General features: G+C 45.3%; 2 protein-coding genes and 1 long non-coding RNA gene across 4 annotated transcripts in view; 2 read left to right on the forward strand and 1 right to left on the reverse strand.

The window, feature by feature from the left end:
• The window catches only part of LOC148127460 (uncharacterized), a 115,365-nt gene that overhangs the window by 22,444 nt on the left and 71,764 nt on the right, over window positions 1-21,157 (forward strand). The window lies entirely within an intron of this gene.
• Window positions 548-8,291, forward strand: LOC113444936 (alpha-galactosidase MYORG-like). The gene is made up of 2 exons (XM_087927582.1): window positions 548-956; window positions 3,227-8,291. Exon 2 carries the CDS (start codon window positions 3,262-3,264, stop codon window positions 5,329-5,331), a length of 2,070 nt encoding a protein of 689 aa, XP_087783708.1. The 5' UTR covers window positions 548-956; window positions 3,227-3,261; the 3' UTR covers window positions 5,332-8,291.
• Window positions 13,600-21,157, reverse strand: part of LOC113444937 (myogenesis regulating glycosidase) — a 33,034-nt gene continuing 25,476 nt past the window's right edge. For both annotated transcript variants that reach the window (XM_026713888.2, XM_087927590.1), the window contains exon 2: window positions 13,600-20,917. In XM_026713888.2, the coding sequence (XP_026569673.2) occupies window positions 18,688-20,724 (2,037 nt within the window). In that variant the 5' untranslated portion in view covers window positions 20,725-20,917 and the 3' untranslated portion in view covers window positions 13,600-18,687. The remainder of the gene's footprint in view (window positions 20,918-21,157) is intronic.

Raw genomic sequence — 21,157 nt, forward strand, 5'->3', positions numbered from 1 at the left:
GGTTTGCTCTCTGTTTATATACTAATGGTTATCCTATCAGTGTTGGTGCAAATGTTGTTGTTGGTTCCTTGATTGGGCTGTTTGATTGTTTGTCTGAGTTGATAAATTGACTGGGATATTGTTTACTTGATTGGAGGAGGAGGAGGAGGAGGACTGTGAGGTCCTAGGTAATCTCTGAGCTATGTGGTTTGCTTGCAGACATTTCATTACCTAACTAGGTAACATCATCAGTACTAGAATAGAGTGGGGAGGAGGTAGTAATGGTAGAGGAGGAGGAGGAGGAGGAGGAGGAGGAGGAGGAGGAGGAGGAGGAGGAGGAGGAGGAGGAGGAGGAGGAGGAGGAAGAAGATGGGGACTGTGGGGTCCCTGATGCTCTCTGAGCTTACTTGTTTCCTTGCAGACTTTTCATTACCCAACTACATAACATCATCAGTACTAGAATAGAGTAGGGAGGAGGAGGTGGTGGTGGTGGAGGAGGAGGAGGAGGAGGAGAACAACTGTTGGGTCTTTGATCCTCTGAGCTTGGCATTTTTCTTGCAAACATTTCATTCCAAACCAGGTAACCTCACCCGTCATGTCCGGCTGGGGAATTCTGGGAGTTGAAGTCCACATCTCCTAACGTTGCTAAACTTGTGAAACACTGCCAGATCTCACCGGCAGAGACCTTGGAGCTATTTCTGCCTTCCACCGCCCGCTTCCAGGACACCCTCCCTCTAAAATGTCTTTTTCGCCCTTCCCCTCCCCTCCCCTCCCTCCCCCCCAGTTATTTCAATGGCCGGGGCTATCCTGGCACATGTCCAGCTGGGCTAGGGGATTGCATAAGTATCCTTGATCAGCTGAGCTGGACAGAGCCGCAGGCGAGCGGACGCTGGCTTTGGCCCGAGACGGAAGGGCCGAATAATTGCAAAAGAAATCCTACTGCCAAGAACCAGGATTCCTAAATTAGGTCGCCCAAGGTAAACAACATTTGTATTCTGAGGTGGTTGTTGTTTGTATCCTCGGAGTAGAAGACGGAGCCAAGTGGTTCTGCATGTCTACTCAGAAGCCTCGGAGCTACCCTTGAGAGCCCGGTTCTGTTTGTAATAATAATAATAATAATAATAATAATAATAATAATAATAATAATAATAGTAGTAGTAGTAGTAATAGTAGTAGTAGTAGTAATAATATAAGATTAAACTTATCGAACTACAGGTCATCCTCAACCTATGGCTGTCAGCTTTGTAAGCCCTACTGAGACCAGACACTTCCAAACTGAGGCAGATATTTCTCTCTCCGAGCACAATGAGAGTGCATCTGCTGCGAACCTCTTATTGGCGACTGGAAGGGCATCTGGCCAGTAAACACTCAGCTTATTTTTAGTTGCCTGAACTTCGCCCCGCAAGGGATTATGGGGTCGTTAAATGGGGGATTACATTGAATTGTTAAATTGTCCTGGGTGTGAGTGGCCATTGAGAGTCGGCTGCAGCAAGTCGCCCCGTTTCATCTGGAGCCAGGAGAGGGCCAGGCTGGGCTTCCATAGAGACCCCGTCAGCCCTGTCAGCTTTGGAAGCCATATTGAGACCAGAGGCTTCCACACTGCCACATTCTTGAGCCTGGGGAAATGGGAGGGGGGGATTTCTTAGAGTGTATGTAATTAAACATAATAACATTCTTTTTTTCTAACTCAAGGTCATGTTATTTCTGCACCTGGGTGAGAGGACGTCTCAAGTTGGGACGGATGGTGATTGGGGCATGTTGATGCGATGATGGGCACAGGGGGTGGATTTGTAGTTTTTTACTTATTGTAAGGAAATCCGGAACTTTCAGATTCAGGATTCCCCAGATGTGCCAGTTTACTACCCAAATCAAACAGAACTTTTGAGAAGATGCCTGTCTCGGAGTTATTGGTTGGAGTGGAGTTCCCCTTCTATTCCCTCATCTCAGTCATTAATGAAGATATTGAAGAGTCCTGGGCTTAAGATGGAAGCTTGTGGAACCCCACTGCTTACTTCCCTCCATGTAGACTTAGACCCATTAAGGACTACTCGTTGAGTACGGTTTGCCAGCCAGTTGCGAGCCCATCTAGCGGTGGTGCTATCTATTCCACCTTTTTCTAGCTTACTAAGAAGTAGGTTGTGGTCTACTTTGTCGAATGCCATGCTGAAATCTAAATATATTATGCCCACAGTATTTTGCTGGTCTGCTAATTTAGTCACTCTGTTGAAGAATGAAATAAGATTGGTTTGCCATGATCTGTTTTTAACAAACCCGTGCTGACTGCTCGTTATTACTTTACTTGTTTCTAGATGTTGGCAGATCTGTTTTTTTCATTATCTTTTCCAGTATCTTCCCGGGTATCGATGTTAGGCTGATTGGTCTATAGTTTCCTGGGTCTGTTTTTTTTTCTTCCTTTTTTGAAGGTGGGAACCACATCAGCTCTTTTCCAGTCCTCTGGTAGTTCCCTGGTGCTCCAGGACTTTTGAAAGATATGGTGCAGTGGTTCTGAGATGACCTCTGCCAGCTCCTTTAAAACTCTGGGATGTGATCCATCAGGCCCCGGTGATTTGTTTTCATCAAGATCAGAGAGCTATTCTGTCTGATTCTGCAGTTCTTAAGTTAGTCACACGATCGTTAAGTGAATCGGGCTTCCCTGTGGACTTGGCTGGTCAGAAGGTCACAGAAGGGGGTCATGGGACCCACTGTCATAACTACGAGTCGGTTGCCAAAGTGGTCTGAATTTGGATAATGTGACCCTGGGGAAGGCTGCAATGTCCCTTTTTTCAGTGCTGTTGTAACTTTGAATGGTCACTAAATGAACTGTCGTAAGTCAAGGACTACCTATATAAAATACAAATGAAAGGGAGGAAATGAGGAAGGGAAAAAGGGAGGGAAAGAGAGAGAGAGAGAGAAGGGGAAAAAAGAAAGGAAAGCATTGACTCCCGACTGTTTTTAGTGCAGTAGAATAAAAGTGATACGATTTTTTACTTGTAAGTGCTTGATAGATGTCGTCCCTTCCCTTCTTGCCTTCTCAAATGCAAAAGGAGAAACCTTTCTCTTTTTGTTTTGCTTCGAGTTTGTTTTGAAGATCTAAACACCCCACGAGCCAGATCTGTCCCGCGGGCCTTGAGTTTGACCCTCCCGCCTCACTTTCAGTGCTTAATGTGGACTAGCCGTACCTGTCACAAGAAACTCATCTAAACAGCAAGACCCAATGTCAACATTTCATTTTTCTTTTCCTCTCCAGCGCAACATCCAGACTGAGCCACCAGTTCTTCCGAAATGCAGACCCGGCCCGTCCATCGTCGAGGGAAAGGCGAACAGCTGCAGAAGGAGAAGGAACCCAGCCAGATGCCTCCAGCATCCTCACCGTTTCGTCGTGCGGCGTGTCCCTCGTTCACCGTGGGCTTACTCCTCATAGCGGTATCATTTGGGTGTTCCTGTGTCTTTCTTTTCCAGGCGACAGAGAGAATGGAGATGGAAAAGTTGGAGTTGCAAAAGGATGGCTTCACCATCAAGAACTGGGATGGAGACGTCCTCTTCAGGTTGACCTTTCGATCCGGTGCCCTGGATCTGGAGTCTTGCTCCCAGGACACAGCCACGTTGACTTGTTCCAGGACAGACAAAAGAAAGATCCGTTTCCTGATCAGAGCAATTCAACCGAAGAGGACTGTGAGCTGCTACTCCATCACCTGGGAAGAGTTTCTAGCGGACACGACAGTGGACCACAAAATGTTCTGGGGAGATGCCTCCTGGTATGGAGGCTATGAGATGAGTGTCCAACATTGGCCGATCAAGCTTCCAGGATACCAGGAACCCATGCCGTATGTGACCAGCGACATCTATTCTTTTCGGAACAACTTCGGAGGTGTCCTGGAGAGATATTGGTTGTCCTCCAAAGCAGTAGCTCTCAAGATCAACGACTCGGTTCCTTTCCACCTCGGCTTCAACGCCACGGAATCCTCTCTTGTTTTCCAAGCCAAGTACAAAGATTCTCCATATGGTTCTTTGCCGGAGAATCAAGCTTTGCCAAGGTTATGTTACCATATCTGCACGGCTCCAGACATGACTTCCACCCATAAATACATGTCGCAGAATTATTTCAGGAGACCTTCTAAAGTTCCCTCAGAACAGATGTTCAGGTTTCCTGTCTGGTCCACCTGGGCCCTTTACAAAAAGGAGATAGATCAAAAGAAAATTCAGGAATTCGCCCGAATGATCCTGAAACACGGATTTAAAGCCAGCCATATTGAAATCGATGATATGTACACGCAGAATTACGGTGACTTTGACTTCGACGTCTCGAAGTTCCCTCGTGCGGAAGAGATGTTTGAAAAGCTCAAGAAAGACGGGTTTAATGTTACGGTGTGGATCCACCCGTTTGTCCACGAGAAATCACCAAACTTTAAGGAAGGAATCGAGAAACGTTTTTTTGTCATGCAACGAAACGAGACATCCCCTGCCATGGTGAAATGGTGGAATGGAATTGGCGCCATTTTGGATTTCACTAACCCTTCAGTCAGAGATTGGTTTCACAGCCACTTAAAGGAACTTGGCTTAAAATATGGCATATCCTCCTTCAAGTTTGATGCTGGGGAGACATGCTACCTTCCCAAGGGGTTCACCACCTTCTTCCAACCTCTTCTGGACCCCAGCACCTGGTCCAAGTATTATGCAGAAATGGCCAGCCCCTTTTATAAACTTGCAGAAGTTCGCGTGGGTTACCAGACCCAGCACATCTCGTGTTTCATTCGTATTATTGACAGGGATTCAATTTGGGGATACGAGCTTGGGCTAAAATCCATAATTCCCACAGTCCTAAGTATTGGCCTTCTGGGATACCATTTCATCCTGCCGGATATGATCGGTGGAAATTTTATTCCAGATAAAACTGACGGCGCTACGGAAATCCCGGACCGGGAACTCTACATCCGTTGGCTGGAGTTGTCCGCCTTCATGCCCTCCATGCAGTTCTCCATCCTGCCTTGGCTCTACGATAAGGAGGTCATCGAAATCGCCCTGAAGTTCACCAAGCTTCATGAGTCCTTGGTGGCTCCTCTCTTGCTGGAACTGGCCGGGGAGATCACGACCACAGGGGATCCCATCATACGGCCTATCTGGTGGATCGCTCCCGGGGACGAGTCTGCCCACAAGATCGATTCCCAGTTTCTCATCGGAGACACGTTGATGGTGGCTCCGGTCTTGGAGATGGGGAAACGGGAACGAGACATCTACATCCCGGTGGGCAAATGGCGGAGTTACAAAGGAGAGTTGTTTGAGAAGACTCCCACTTTGATCACGGACTACCCCGTGGATCTGGATGAGGTGGCTTATTTCTTTTCAGTTTCTTAAATCTCTCCAGGACAAACTTTCCCAAAGGTGCTTTTTCAAGTGGCGACTGGACTTTCTCATTTTTCTTTGAAGACATTTTGCTTTGAAGACATTTTGAAGACAAGAAGCTTCTTCAACTCTGGGGAAGGGAAGGATTTATATTGCCTGCAGACAGCTGGTCATTTGCATCCATTTTAGAGGGTCATTGAGGCCACTTGGAGGTTTGTCTGTGTCTTCAGGGTCACCTGAGTAGTGCAAATGGTTCCTGTAGTCTGCAATTTTTCCTCTGGAAATCCATTCCTACTCCTCCACCATTTAAAAAGTCTTAATCCCAAATTGTATAGCTAAAAGTCTGTAGAGATTCTCAGCCATCCAGGTCCTGGTTGTCCCAAAGGGACTTTTTCAGGAGGCAACGTGACTTTCTTCCTTCCCATTCCCCACCATCCAGTCAGAGCTGAAGAAGCTTCTTGGATGAGAAGTGAAATGTCTTCAAAACAAAAACCAGAAAGTCCAGTTGCCTCCTGAAAAAAGGAACCTTTGGGACAACCAGGACCTGGATAACTGAGAATCTGTAGGGAGTTTTTCCAGGCCAAAATAGATTGAAATTCTCTGTTTATTTTTAGACGAAGGATTATTTTTTTTGCTCACAATTATTTTTCTTAACACGTGGCAAATGCACTCTTTTGTGTGTCTTTTCACTCTGACGAACCTTCAACGCTTACAAGCTGTTTGTCTCGTCTGCCTAGGATGTGGAAGAATTGTTATCTTAGCACAGCAGATGGGACAATCAAGACCAGGGTGACTAATCAGTCAATAGGTAACAAGGAGAGAAGGACCAATGAATGTCACGAGGACCTTCATCTCAACTTCTTGTTCGGGAATATTATGGATTTTTTTTTTCCCAGGGAGGCATTTAGGTCTAGGTATAACATCATCAAGCTAAAAGGAAGGGGTGTTTGCTCTCTGTTTATATACCAGTGGCTTGCCCCGTAAGGGTTGGAGGCGGGGTGGGTAAATACTTCCTTGATTATGCGGTTGTTAACTGCTTGGTTGATCTGGTATTAAGATAGATATATGACAGATAGAAGAGATAGATAGATTGATAGATAGATAGATATAGATATAGATAGATAGATAGATAGATAGATAGATAGATAGATAGATAGATAGATAGATAGATAGATAAGGTTAGGTTAAGTTAGGTTAGGTAGGTAGGTAGGTAGATAGATAGATAGATAGATAGATAGATAGATAGATAGATAGATAGATAGATAGATAGATAGATAGATATAAATAGCTAGATAGATAGATAGCTATAGATATAGAGATATAAAGAGATAGCTATAGAGATAGCTATAGCTATAGATGTAGCTAGCTATAGATATATAGATTGATCAATCGATTGATCGATAGAGATGGATAGGTAGATATAAGAGATATAGATATAAATGGATAGAGATCGATAGAGATCGATAGATATAGAGATAGATGGATAGATAGATAGAGATGGATAGATATAGATATAAGAGATATAGATATAGGTAGCTAGATAGAGATTGAGTTAGATGATAGATAGATAGATAGATAGATAGATAGATAGATAGATAGATAGATGATAGAGAGAGAGAGAGATGATGATGATGGATGAAGAGATGGATGGAGAGAGATGAGATTGGTATATAGGTATAGATGAGAGAGAGAGAGGATAGAAAGAGATAGAATAGAGATTGAGATATAGAGATAGAAAGATACAAGAGAGATCATTGATAGGTAGATTGAGAGAGGTGAAAGATAATAGATAGATGATGGATGGAGAGAGACAGAGATGAGATTGTTATATAGGTAGATGAGAGAGAGAGAGATGCTAGAAAGATAGAGATAGAGGTATGAGATAGAGAGATGGTAGATGAGAAAGAGAGATAGATGAAAGGATATAAATAATTGACAGAAACAGACACAGACAGACAGACGATGGATAGATAGAGATAAAAAGATGATTGATTGATAGATAGCAATAGAAGCAAATATTTGTAGCTCGGGGTTGAACTATAGGATCCTTGGTGCTCTCTGAGCTTGGCTCTTGTACTGGAGATGTTTCATGACCCAACTAGGGAACATCATCAGTGCTCAAATGGAGGAGGGTTAGGAGGAGGAAGAGGAGATCTGTGAGGTCATTGGTGCTCTCTGAGCTTCACTGTTTTCTTGCAGATGTTTCATCAAATGATATCAGTTGAGGTGCCATCTTATAGATGAAAAAGAAGACCTTTTGATGATGCTCAAAGTTTGAACCATTATCTTACAATATTTTAGGCACCAGCTCAATTATATTACTGTAATGGATATTTATTGCACGACTACTTTTCCATTGTTTGTATGATTGTTCAGTTTTATTGGGATTTTCCTTTTTTATATATATGCACCTTCACCCTATCTATGTGAATGGAACCAGATCAGCAATTTAGAAAAACAGCATTCAAACAATAAATATGAAACATCCCAAAGAAAGGTTTTGGGATGTAGCTTATATTTCAAGAGACAAAGGATGTTTTTTTGGTTTCAGGCTTCTGAATTTTTTACTTTCCATGAGAACATAGAAGAGAATGTGGAATTGATAATAACAGATAATCAGAGTTGGAAGGGATCTTGTAGGTCATCTAGTCCAACCCCCCAACCAAGCAGGAGACCCTGCACCATTTCTGACAAATGGCAGTCCAATCTCCTCTTGAAGGTCTCAAGTGATGGCGCTCCCACAACTTCCGAGGGCAACTTCTGTTCCATGGGTTGATTGTTCTCACTGTCAAAATTACATTTGCGGTTCCAAGAACAGATTGAACACAAAACTAAAATGTGAAGAGAGCCAGGAATCGTGTTTTCCCATCTGGAAATCTGGTTTCCAACTGTACAATGTATTAAAAATATGAAGTAATATTTTAACTGAGAGATTATTCTCATAGGAACCATCAACTCGGGTCCACGCCTTACAATCTCTTCTAAAATGGGTGTGTTATGTATTCAACCATCTGCAAATATTTGGGGAAGAAATAGAATATAATGCTTAGGCTGTTCACACAATATTCACACAATATTCACGGCTACACTAAAATGCCTTCATGTGTTTGAGATCTTGTTGTCTAAAGCAGCTTATCGGTGAAGACTTTATGTATTGATCTGTCACAACAAATGGTGTGAACACTGCCAGTGTGGTTTTAATTTGGTCACAAGAACAGATTGTCCTTGACGGGCTGCTTGACAGAATAACAGAGTTGGAAAGGACCTTGGAGGTCTTCTAGTCCCACCCCTTGCTTAAGCAGGAGACCCTATCCTATTTCAGACAAACGGTTGACCAATCTCTTCTTGAAAACCTCCAGTGATGAAGCATCCACAACTTCTGATGGCAAGTTTAATTGTTCTGTCAGGAAATTTCTCCTTAGTTCTAAGTTGCTTCTCTCCTCAATTAGTTTTTATCTATTGCTTCTTGTCCTGCCTTCAGGTGCTTGGAGAATAGGTTGACCCCCTCCTCTTCTTTGGGGCAGCCCCTCAGATTCTGAAAGACTGCTATCATGTGCCCCCTAGTCCAGTGGCAGCTAAACTTTTTGGGCTCCTGTGCCAAAACTTGTGCATGTGCTTGCATGCTTGCGTGCCAGCAGCCAGAAGGCAATGCACGCCCCCTAGGCCCCTACGCCCCTACGCATGCGCGCACAATCCCCCACCCCCACCCTTATCCTCCCCACCTCCCCCTTACCTGCACTGCACCTCACAGCTGATTTTCAGGTTTGAGGTTTCCAGAGGCTTCTGCAGGCTTCGCAGGGTAAAAACTAGGCCCGTTTTGTCACTTGCGGTATTTCCGGAAAAACAGGAAGTGACAAAACGGGGCTAGTTTTTGGTCTGCAAAGCCTGCAGAAGCCTTTCTCGAGCCTCTGGGTGGTCGAAAATCAGCTGTGAGGCGCACACATGCGCAGGGAAGCAAGTTTGCCCGCAGCTCATGTGCCAGCACAAATTGCTCTGCGTGCCACTTGCCGCATGTGTCATAGGTTTGCTATCACAGCCCTAGTCCTTCTTTTCTCCAGACTAGCCAAACCCAAATCCTGCAACCATTCTTCACGTGTTTTAGCCTCCAGCCCCCTAATCATCCTGGTTGCTCTTCTCTGCACTCTTTCTAGAGTCTCAACATCTTTTTTTTACATCGTGGCGATCAAAAAGTGAATGCAGTCTTCCAAGTGTGTGGCCTTGCCAAGTGGTATTCACATGATCTTGATTTTATTCCTCTATTGATGCAACCTAGGATTGTGTTGGATTTTTTGGGTGCTGCCGTACACGGCTGGCTCATATTTATTAAGCATTGTCCAAGATCCCTCTCACAGTTACTGCTATTGAGCCGGGCTTCACCTAATCTGTATCTGTGCATTTGATTTTTTGTCCCTAAGTGTTAAACTTTACTTTTCTCTATATCAAATTTCATTTTGTTAGATAGGACTCAATGTTCAAGTCTGTCGAGATTCTTCTGTATTTTGAGCCTATCTTCTGGAGTATCGGCTATTCCTGCCAGCTTGGTGTCATCTGCAAATTTGATGAGTTCCCCATTTATCCCCTCGTCCAAACCGTTGAAGAGTCCTGGGCCTAAAACAGAGCCTTGGGGTGCCTCACTGCCTACTTCCCTCCATGTAGATGCAGTTCCACTGAGGACTACGCATTGAGTGTGGTTGGTCAGCTGTCGGGCTCCGTTAGTGATGATAGATAAACTGAGCCGATCAGCATGTTTGCAAGAGCGGACGACCAGTTAGGAATCCATCTGGGGGTGATGCTGTCTAGCCCACATTTTTCTATCTGATCAAAGAGTAGGTTGTGGTTAACTTTATCTAACTAATTTTGTGAGTTAAGTCCAAATTTCTGGAAAGGGACAAGCTGGGGAAAACCAGAGCTTATAAACTGAATCCCTTCTGTCCAAACTAAACAACAATTGACAAGCTATCCTAGGTTCACTATGCACGCTGATTAACAAGGTTTGGGGAAATTGCAGGTGTTTAATATTAAAGAGAGGAGGTTTATTTCTTCCCCAAAAGTCATTATTTCATTTCCCACCCCCTCAATTTTTATCTCTGTTCCAAAATGAGACCAGGCAGTATTACCTTTACATTTATTAAACTTCCGATCCACCTGATAGACCTGGGGGCCTTCAGACTTGACAGATTTAAGATTTGTGGACTTCAACTCCCAGAATTCCTCCTCCAGTCATGTTAGTTCAGGAATTTTGGGAGTTGGAAGTCCACAAGTCTTAAATTTGCCAAATTTGAAGTCTCTTGTGATAGATAAAATTTCTCTGGACAGTACAATCCTTTACCATGATAAAAATATGAATGAACGACTCAGTGGGGATTTTAATTTTATGACAAAGAAGGAAAATTATATTCCCTTTCCATTTTTTTTCCTCTCCCATGATCCATCACTGTACAAACCACCTTTTTTTCTCCTTCCCCACTTGAATTTTTTAGTTGGCCAACTGTGGTTAGAACAGGGGTGGGATTCAAAATTTTTAGTAACTGGTTCTCAGCCCTGTTGCCGGATGAGTTTGGCCATGGTGGGCGTGGCCTAGTCAGCCTCCTGCACCAAGGTGGGGGGAGGGGGCGTTTTTGTCCTCCCCGGGCTCTGGAGGCTTTGCTTGAGCTTTTGGGAAGGAGAAAACAGCATCCCCCCAGGCTCCGGAGGTGCCTGGGGGCCCTTCAGAAGCCAGAAACAGGTGTCAACTCATCAAACATTTCTCTGGTCTTTTCAGAGTTGCCAACAGAAAGGGAGGGGGAAGCAGTGCGGCAGCTTGCAAACTGAAATTGCATTCCATAAATGTTTTCAAAGATAGTAACTAGGTAACCGAAGTTCCTGCTGTGCAAATATCTAGCTGGGGAGCATGATTGATGACTCTGGACTATGGAGGTGTCCCATTGGAGAATATGAATTACAATACACCCAGGGGGTGGGGGAAAACCAGGGTCAAGGGTGACAATGAATGATGTGTCTCAGAGTCGGCTACACCCAGACAATACCGGCATGTTAACTCCCAATAAATCCTTTAGAAGTTTTGGAAGTTTGGCTCGAGACTCCTGATTTAAATGGCCGGAATCTTGATAGTAAGCTTGAAAAACAGGTCATAAGTCATGTTTTTCGGTGCTGTTGTAACTTCGAACGGTCCCTAAATGAACTATGGTTGTAAGTTGAGGACTACCTGTAAAAAGGAACTGACAAGGGCTTTGTGTCCTTGACTTTCAGCCTGTCATCCTCCTCCCATTTAAACACCAACTGGGGACAAATACAAGCTGAAAACAGGCTGGCAGGCGTGTCAAAATGGATTATGCAAGTCTAATGCAGTGCCGGAGATGTTAACTCCCAATAAACCCTTTAGAAGTTTTAGAAGTTTGGCTCGAGACTCACAATTTAATTGGGGGTAACTGCCGGAATCCTGACAATGGCCCTGTTTCCGGAGCCTCCAGGAGGCCCATTTTTCGGTCTCCCCAAGCCCCCACGCGGGCCCTGTACTTACCTGGGATCCAAAATGGGCCACGTGGGGACTCCTGGGAGGGGAGGGGCTAACCAGTCATTGGAACTACCGGTTTGGCGAACAAGATGTTAATTTTACATCAAACCAGCTGAATCCCACCCCTGGATTAGAACCGCAAGAAATTTCCATTTAAACTGAAATATTTTTCCACCTCTCATCTCAGTATCTTCACACTTGCCCTCATCCTTCTCTCGGTTTCCTCAGAACGCCATTTTTTTTCTATTCCTAGATCAGTGGTGGCTTTTGGGCTCCTGTGCCAAAAGTTGTGTGTGTGCTTGCGTGTGCACGCTCACGTGTCAGCACCCAGAAGGCAATGTGCCTGCATGTACAATCCCCCTTCCTTCTGCCCCCTTATCTGCACTGCGCCTCCCAGCTGATTTTTGGCCCCCGAGAGGCTTGAGGAAAGCCTTCGCAGGCCGAAAAATGGGCCCATTTTGTCACTTCCGGTATTTCTGGAAATACAGGAAGTGATGAAACTGGCCTATGTTTCGGCCTGCAAAGGCTTTCCTCGAGCCTCTGGGAGGCCGAAAAAGGCCTCAAATCAGCTGTCAGGTGTGCGCATGCGCAGTAAGGTTACATTTGCCTGCGGCTCACATGCCATAGGTTCACCATCATGGGCCTAGATGGTAATTGGTATTTCCTGTTTCCCATTGCTTTTTAAGTCCTTAAATCTGCACAAGTTGTAGGAAGTACAGAACCCTGGATCTGGGCCAGAGACGACAACAGGACATTCCAAGTAGTCCTTGACTTACAACAGTTCAATTAGTGACTGTTCAAAGTCGCCACGGGGCTGAAAAACATGACTTATGACCATTTTTCACACTTAAAGAGCATCACAGCATCTCCACGACCATGTGATCAAAATTCACACGCATGGCAAACGGTTGATATTTATGATGGTTGTGTGGATTCCGGCAGTTACTCCAATTAAACCATGAGCTTCGAGCTACACTCCCAAAACTACAAAGGATTTATTAGAAGTTAACATTCAGGCATTAGCCTTGGCGTAGCTGACTCTGAGATACATAATTCACTGTCACCCTTGATCCTATTTTCCCCCACACCCCTCTGTGTGTATCATCCAACGAAACACGTCCATAGCCCAGAGTCATCAATCATGCTCTCCAATTAGATTTTTGCGTGACAGAAGCTTCAGTCATCTAATCAGTCTCTGAAGAAAATATGAAAGGAATGTACTTTCGATTCCACACTGCCGCCTGCTCTTTGAAACTCCCCCCAGTTCTTTATGTTGTCAACTATAAAACGTGTATACAAAATGTTTTATAAGTTGCCAGGTTGCCATGTTTGAGGGTCACGCAATCCACTTTTACGACCTTCTGACAAGCAAAGTCAATGGGGGAGCCAGATTCACTTAACAACCGTGTGACCAACTTAACTGCTCCGGTGATTCACTGAACAACGGTAGCAAGAAAGGTCACCTTGTCTCACTTAGCAACATAAATTTTGGGCTCAACTATGGTCATAAATTGGGCTGCCTGTAATCTCATACCCCTTGCTGTCATTTTGGATTTCAACAATTTAATCCTGGTACCTTCTGAAGGGATGAATTGCAAGGGGCGGATTGTCGAGACAGCTTCAGCTCAAGGAGGTATGAAGATAATACCTTTCATTCGTTTTTCCAAGGATGGCACAGTTACCCCAGAACTACAGGTAGGTGAATGGGGTATTCAGAATACCCCATTCCTGAATTCAGAAAGACACAATCAAATGAAGACTCCGGCCAAGTTTAAGCAAAATTTTAATAGTATCCGGACTGCACTAAGATTACATTCATCTTCCAGACAGAGAACTCATAATTTTCCCTTTTTGGTACAGCAAGAATTTCTTTGTCCTATGGATAGAAGAGCATATTTGCAGCTCAGGATTGGGCTGTGGGGTCTTGGTGCTCTCTGAGCTTGGTGGCTTTCTTGCAGACGTTTCATGACCCAACTAGGTAACATCATCAGGGCTAGAAGGGAGAAGAGGAGAAGAGAACTGTGGGGTTCTTGGTACTCTCTGAGTTTGGTGGATTTCTTGCAGACATTTCATGACAAGAGAACAAGAGAACTTCAGTGCTAAAAGGAAGAGGAGGGGGAAGAGGAGGAGGAGGAGGAGGACTGTGAGGTGTGCGGTATTCTCTGAGTTCAGTTGTTTCTTGCAGACGTTTCATGGCCCAATAAGGTAACATCATCAGTGCAAGAAGGGAGAAGGGTTTGGGAGAAGGGTTTGGGAGGAGGAGGAGGAGGAGGAGGAGGAGGAGGAAAAGGATTGTTGGGGTCCTTGGTGCTTTCTGACCTTGGTGGATTTCTTGCAAACATTTCATGACCCAACTAGGTATCATCAGCAGTGCTAGAAAGGAGTAGAGTTTGCAAAGAGGAGGAGGACGACGACTGTGGGGTTCTTAGTGCTCTCTGAAGTAAGTGATTGCAGACTTTCATTATCCAACTAAGTAACTTGATCATTGTTAGAACAGATTTAACAGATAATCAGAGTTGGAAGGGACCTTGTAGGTCATCTAGTCCAACCCCCTGTCCAAGCGAGAGACCCTACACCATTTCTGACAAATGGCAGTCCAGTCTCTTCTTAAAAGTCTCAAGTGTTGAAGCTCCCACAACTTCCGAAGGCAACTTCGGTTCCATTGGTTGATTGTTCTCACTGTCAGAAAGTTTCTCCTTATTTCCAGGTTGAATCTCTCCTTGGTCAGTTTCCATCCATTGTTCCTTGTCTGGCCTTCAGGTGCCTTGGAGAATAGCTTGACCCCTCCTCCTCTCTGGGGCAGACCCTCAAATATTGGAAGACTGCTATCCTGTCTCCCCTGGTCCTTCTCTTCCCTAGACTAGCCAGGCCCAGTTCCTGCAACTGTGTGTTGTATGTTTTAGCCTCCAGTCTCCTCATCATCCTGGTTGCTCTTCTCTGTATTTTTTCTAGAGTCTCAACATCTTTTTTATAATGTGGTGACCAAAACTGGATGCAGTACTCTAGGTGTAGCCTTACTAAGGCTTTATAGAGTGGTATTAGTACCTCCCTTGATCTCAATTGTATCCCTCTGTTAATGCAATTTAGGATTGCATTGGCTTTTTTGGCTGCTGCTGCACACGGCTGGCTCCTATTTAGCTGGTTGTCCACTAAGACTCCAAGGAGAGAGAGAGGTTTGCACTCTGTTTATGCTCTTGTCCTGTCAGTGTTGGTGCAAGTGTTGTTGTTGGTTCCTTGGTTAGGCTGTTTCATTGTTTGTGTGAGTGGATAGTTCCCTGATTGGGATATTGTTCACTTCTTGACTAGAATACTAGATCGTTGGTCTAGTATTAAACTTTGTGTTCCTCTCTGTTTATCTGGGTGTTGATCCCTGGTTATGTGGTGTTTTGGCCTTTTTTTGGTTTCCTTTTTACCTTTTTAATCTTCTCTTTTTGAATGGTGTGTAGACACTCTTTATCTCTATGTGCCTGTGGATCAACAGTCAAATAAGGTAACAAGAGAACAAAAACCTAGTCAAGGAACCACTAAGAAGAAAACAACCCTCTTTACCAACACTGACCGGGTAAGCCACTTGCATATAAACAGAGATCAACACCCCCTACTTCCTGGCACTGATGATGCTCCCTAGATGGGTTGTGAAACATCTGCAAAAAAAATAATCAAACTCAGAGAGCGCTGTGGTTCAGCCCAGAGTTACAAATATTATCTTCTAACTTGGATCTTACCAGGTGCCGTGGGTGAAATTCTAACTATATTGTGCATGGATGGATTTTTGTGGATTAATTACCTGGATAAGAAAGTCGCTAGCAGAGGGAGGGACAAATAAATGAATCTCTCCCGAACAGGTGGCCTTCCAGATGTGTTGGAACTACAAGCCCCAGAGTTCCACACAACTGAAGCAAATCTCCATAAATCTTTTGAGGTGCAAAACTGGAAAATATAAGGCAAATCCACAGCCTTTCTATCTTTCCCAAAGCCTAGAGCCAAGGAACCAGCCCAGGCCTTTAATCAAACCTATTATGTAGCTAATTTATTCCCTAGATACCAGCCTCCTCCCAAAAATCAGAGAGGGAGATAGCCCCATATTTCTCTAAATACATCTCTGTATTAATTCAATTTATTCCCTTTCAGAGAACAAAGCTCATTTCAAATAATAGCTTACGGTATTTTAGAACTTAAGGCTGGTTGTGCTGTAGCCAAGAAGTCCCCAGGGAGGGATTCGAAAAGACCAGGTTGGTAGTCACATTGGTGCGAAGCCCAGTTTTTTACACGCAGAGGTAGTCCTCGACTTACAACAATTCATTTAGTGACCGTTCAAAAACGTAAAAAAGTGACTCATGACCGTTTTCACACAACCGTTGCAGCCAGTGGTGGGTTTCCAAATTTTTTTCCTACTGGTTCTATGAGAGCACAGATTGTGTGTGCGCGAGAGAGTGTGCAGGGCTCAAAAATCACGCTCTGTGTCAGCGTTGGTGAGTTAGGCTGAGTGTCAACTAAAAAAATACTTCGATCTTTTTAGAAAGGGAGTGGGGGAATGCAGCGCATTCCTTAAATACTTCAGATAACTGCTAGGTAGCCGAAGCTGTTGGTGCGCAAGATGATTCCTGGAGGGCATGATTGAGGACTCTTGGCTATGGATGTGTCTCATTAGAGAAGATACATCCAGGGGGTGGGGTGGGGGGGAAGACCAGGGTCAAGGGGGAAAGGAATGATGTATTGAGTGTCGGCTGCACCCAGGCAACACGGACACGATCACTTCTAATACATCAATTGGTTTTGCTCTAGCTGAGAGATGCAGTTAGCGACTTATGATTTGAATCGGGGTCCATGTCAGAGCCCTGGGCTGTTTTTTAGCTCAGCTAAGGCGCGGCAATCCACTCTGCCATGCGAATCAGCCCAGCTAAAAAACAAGGGGCTATAGGAGAGGTAACAGCAGGGGCAGGAGGGTGGGGACCAACCAGAGGTGGGATTTGCTGGTTCACTGAACTACTCAAAATTTCCGCTACCGGTTCTCACGAACCGGTCTAAAGCGGCTGAATACCATCTCTGGTTGCAGCGTCCCCAGGGTCAGGTGATCAAAATTCAGACGCTATGCAACCGATTCATATGTCAACTCATAAAACATTCCTATGCCTGTTTTAGTAGTTGCCATAAAAAAAGGGGGGGGGAAGCGACGGTACATTCCGACTCTTATCTTTCAAAAATTGTAACTAAACTACCAGAGCTTTTGCCCACGAATATGTTTAATTGGAGAACGTGATGACACCCAGCCTGTGAAGGTGCGCAATTGGAGAATATGATTTATGACATACCCGGGGGGGAGGGGGGAAACAGGGTCACAGGGGACTGTAAATGACATGTGCCAGAATTGGCTTTCTACAGGGCAGTGACAGTAGGTCGCCTCTAATGAATCCTTTTTGAAGTTTTTTGAAGTTTGGCTCGAGAATCATGAGTTTAATTAGGGCAATTGCTGGAATCCTGACAGCATATTTATGACGGTCGCAGTGGCCTGGGGTCATGATCCCTTTTTGCGATGTTCTGACGAGCAAAGTCAATGGGAAAGCAGGATTCGCATAACCACCACGTGACTGAGTTAAGAACTGCCGTGATTCACTTAACGGCTGTGGCAAGAAAGGTTGTGAAATGGGGACAAAACTCATTTAACTTAGGCAACGGAAATTTTGGGGCTCAATTGGGGTCATTAAGTCGAGGACTACCTGTGCTGTATCTATCACACGTGTAAAAATGAGGGTCGAGATAAGTCGAGAAGTCTTCGACTTATAACAATTCCCTTAGGGACCGTTCAAAATTACACCACCACTGAAAAATGTGGCCTGTATGTGTGACACACACACACCCCTTATTTATTTTTTAACGTCTCCTTCCTGCAGACAAGCCTTGGTTGGAGCAATATCAGATGCCTTCCCAATTGAAACACAACACGGTTCATCCTGGTTTGAGCCGCCATTTTTATACATTTCCCTTCTTTTCGCTGCTCTTTCAAAACCCGTTTGGGAGCAAAAGTCTCGGCAGCTTATAGTAAAGTTCCTCCTCATCTTCCCAGCTCCTGACCGTAAACCATCCGGGAAAAACTAAGAAGGTGAAATGATTGATAAATCACTCAAGGATTTTGGCATTACAAGCCCCAGAAAACGGAAGACAAACCGTTGAGAGTGCCAACATACACACACAAACACACAATTCAGAAACAACCGTTCTCAGCGTCCATACCAGGCCTTTTGCTGCTGTGTGCAAATTTGGGGACAATATGAGTAGTCCTCAACTTACAACAATTCCCTTAGTGATCATTCAAAGTTATAACACCACTGTAAAATGTGGCTTAGGACCGGTTTTCTTCACATTTTTAACCGTTGCAGCATTCCTGTGGTTGCGTGATAAGAGTTTGGAGACTTAGCAACTGGCATGTACTTATGACAGTTGCAGTGTCCTGGGGTCATGTGATTCCCCTTTTACGACCTTCTGACAAGGAACAGCGAAACTGGATTAATTTAACAACCACCACTAACTCATGGCAGTGATTTGCTTAATAACCTGGCCAAGAAATTTTGTCGTAAATTGTGGCAAAATTCAATTACCACTAAATTGTCTCATTTAGCGACATAAATTTTGGGGCTCGGTTGTGGTTGTAAGTAGAGGACTACCCATATTCATCTTTTAGCAGCCTGTTTCATCGCATGCCCATTGTTCAGTCTTGATTTGAAGAATTAGCGGGCAACCGTGTCCTGTCTTCCCTTTTTTCGACCCTCTGAACCGATTAGAATTATTTCAGGTTAGGATGATCAGAATAAGGCAAAGTGACTCTTGTGATCTTCAGACACGTCCACCGAGGCAGCTTAAGAGACCCAGACAAAGTAAGCCACCTCATCCAGATCCACGGGGTAGTCCGTGATCAACGTGGGAGTCTTCTCAAACAACTCTCCTTTGTAACTCCGCCATTTGCCCGCTGGGATGTAGATGTCTCGTTCCTGTTTCCCCATCTCCAAGACCGGAGCCACCATCAAGGTGTCTCCGATGAGAAACTGGGAATCGATCTTGTGGGCAGATTCGTCCCCAGGAGAGATCCACCAGATAGGCCGTATGATGGGATCCCCTGTGGTCGTGATCTCCCCGGCTAGTTCCAGCAAGAGAGGAGCCACCAAGGACTCGTGAAGCTTGGTGAACTTCAGGGCGATTTCGATGACCTCCTTATCGTAGAGCCACGGCGGGATGGAGAACTGCATGGAGGGCATGAAGGCGGACAACTCCAGCCAACGGATGTAGAGTTCCCGGTCCGGGATTTCCATAGCGCCGTCGGTTTTGTTGGGGAAGAAATTACCGCCAATCATGTCGGCCGATATGAATGGGTACCCCAACATGCTGATGGTCAGGACAGTGGGGATCAAAGACTTCAGGCCAAGTTCATAGCCCCACACGGAATCCCGGTCAATGATCCTGAAAAAACACGAGATATTCTGCGATTGATAGCCCACCCTGACCTCCGCCAGTTCATAAAACGGAATGGCCATTTCTGTGTAGCGCCTGGACCAGATGCTGGGATCTGACAAAGGCCGGAAGGTGCTAAATTGTTTGGGAAGGTAGCTGGTCTCTCCGGCATCAAATTTGAAGGACGAGATGCCGTATTTATTGCGGAGTTGTCTCAGTTGACTCTGGAACCAATCTCGGGCGGCAGGGTTGGTGAAATCCAAGATGGCGCCGATGCCATTCCACCACTCCACCATGGCAGGTAGCCGTCCGGTGGGTTCCTTGATGAACAATTGTTTCTCTATCCCCACCCCAAAATTCGAGGAATTGTAATTGATGAATGGGTGAGTCCAGAGGGTGATCTGAAAGCCGTCCTCTTGGAGTTTCCTGAAGGCTTGGGTCATGTTGGGGAACTTGGCTACGTCAAAGTCGAAGTCGCCGTACGCCTGGGTGTAGGTGTCATCAATCTCGATATGGCTGCAGTTGAACTTGTACTTCTTGATGTTTTCGGCAAAACGCAGGAGTTTCTCCTGGTCAATGTCGTTTTTGTACAAGGCCCAGGTGGACCAGATGGGGTACCTGAAAGCGTTTCTTGAAGGTATCTTGGACGGCTTGTAGAAGTACTTCCGCACCATGTATTTGTGGATGGAGGTGACGTCGGAACCTATGCAGACCCGATAACTCAGCTCAGGAAAAGGCTGCTGACCCAACGGAGGTTTGTACGGTGAATCTTTATACCTGGCTTGGAAGACGAGAGAGGGTTCTGTGGCATTGAACCCAAGGTGGAAGGGCACCGAATCATTGATCTTGATGGCCGCAGCTTTGGAAGACAACCAGTACCTCTCTAAGATGCCTCCAAAACTGTTCCTAAAAGAGTAGACATCGCTGGTCACAAAAGGCATAGGCTCTTGGTACCCGGGCAGTTTGATCGGCCAATGCTGGACGCTCATCTCACAGCCCCCGTACCAGAGGGCATCTCCCCAGAACATTTTATGATCCACCACCGTGTCCGCCACAAACTCTTCCCAGCGCACACGGTAGCAGATCACGGTGTTCTTGGGGTTGACAATCTTGATGAAGAAGTTGACTTTCCCTTTGTCGGTCCGTGTGCAGGTTAAATTGGCCCCTTCCCTGGAGCAGGACTCCAGGTCCAGGCGCCCTGACTGGAAGGCCACCTTGAAAACCAGCTCGCCGTTCTGGTTCTTGATGGTGAAGCCATCCTGCCGCAAATCCATCTCCGCAGTCTTGAGCCTCTCTGCTTTCCGGAGGGACGCTACGTAGTAGCACCATGCCACCACGGCGGCAATGAACAAAATGAGGCCCAACACGATGGCGCCAATCATGGGCTTCAACTCCTTGGCGGGCTTCTGCTTCACCGGAGTGAAGTTCTCCGGCAGGAAGGTATACATCGTCCCTTCTTATGTCGGATTGCTTCCCAAGGCTGGGACAGTCTTTGATTTTAGGTGCAAAGCTGGAAACATAGATGCTGGGTGATGGTCTACGTTCACTGGCTTCTTCAGGAGTGGCCGGCCAGCTCATTCATCTCCTTCAACCAAGGCATGGATCCTATCTGAAGAAGGACACTGAACAGATCGCCGTCATCTGACAAAAAAAAAAAGAAGGAAAGACAAAAAGCTGAAGTAGGTTGAAGAAAGGTCAGCTAGATATTCTCTTAATAGCCCACATCATCTAAGACATCAAGAAGCAAAGGGGTGCAGTGGCCTAGAGGTGGATCTCTTGCCTCGTAATCGAAGGAGGCTGTGAGTTCAATCCTAGGCAGAGGCAGATATTTCTCTCTCTAGGCATACTGAGAATATATCTGCTGAACAAAACTCCGCACTG

Source organism: Pseudonaja textilis, chromosome 2, assembly GCF_049901715.1.
Source record: "Pseudonaja textilis isolate UNSWEBS1 chromosome 2, rPseTex1.2, whole genome shotgun sequence".
In the NCBI taxonomy this organism is placed as follows: domain Eukaryota; kingdom Metazoa; phylum Chordata; class Lepidosauria; order Squamata; family Elapidae; genus Pseudonaja; species Pseudonaja textilis.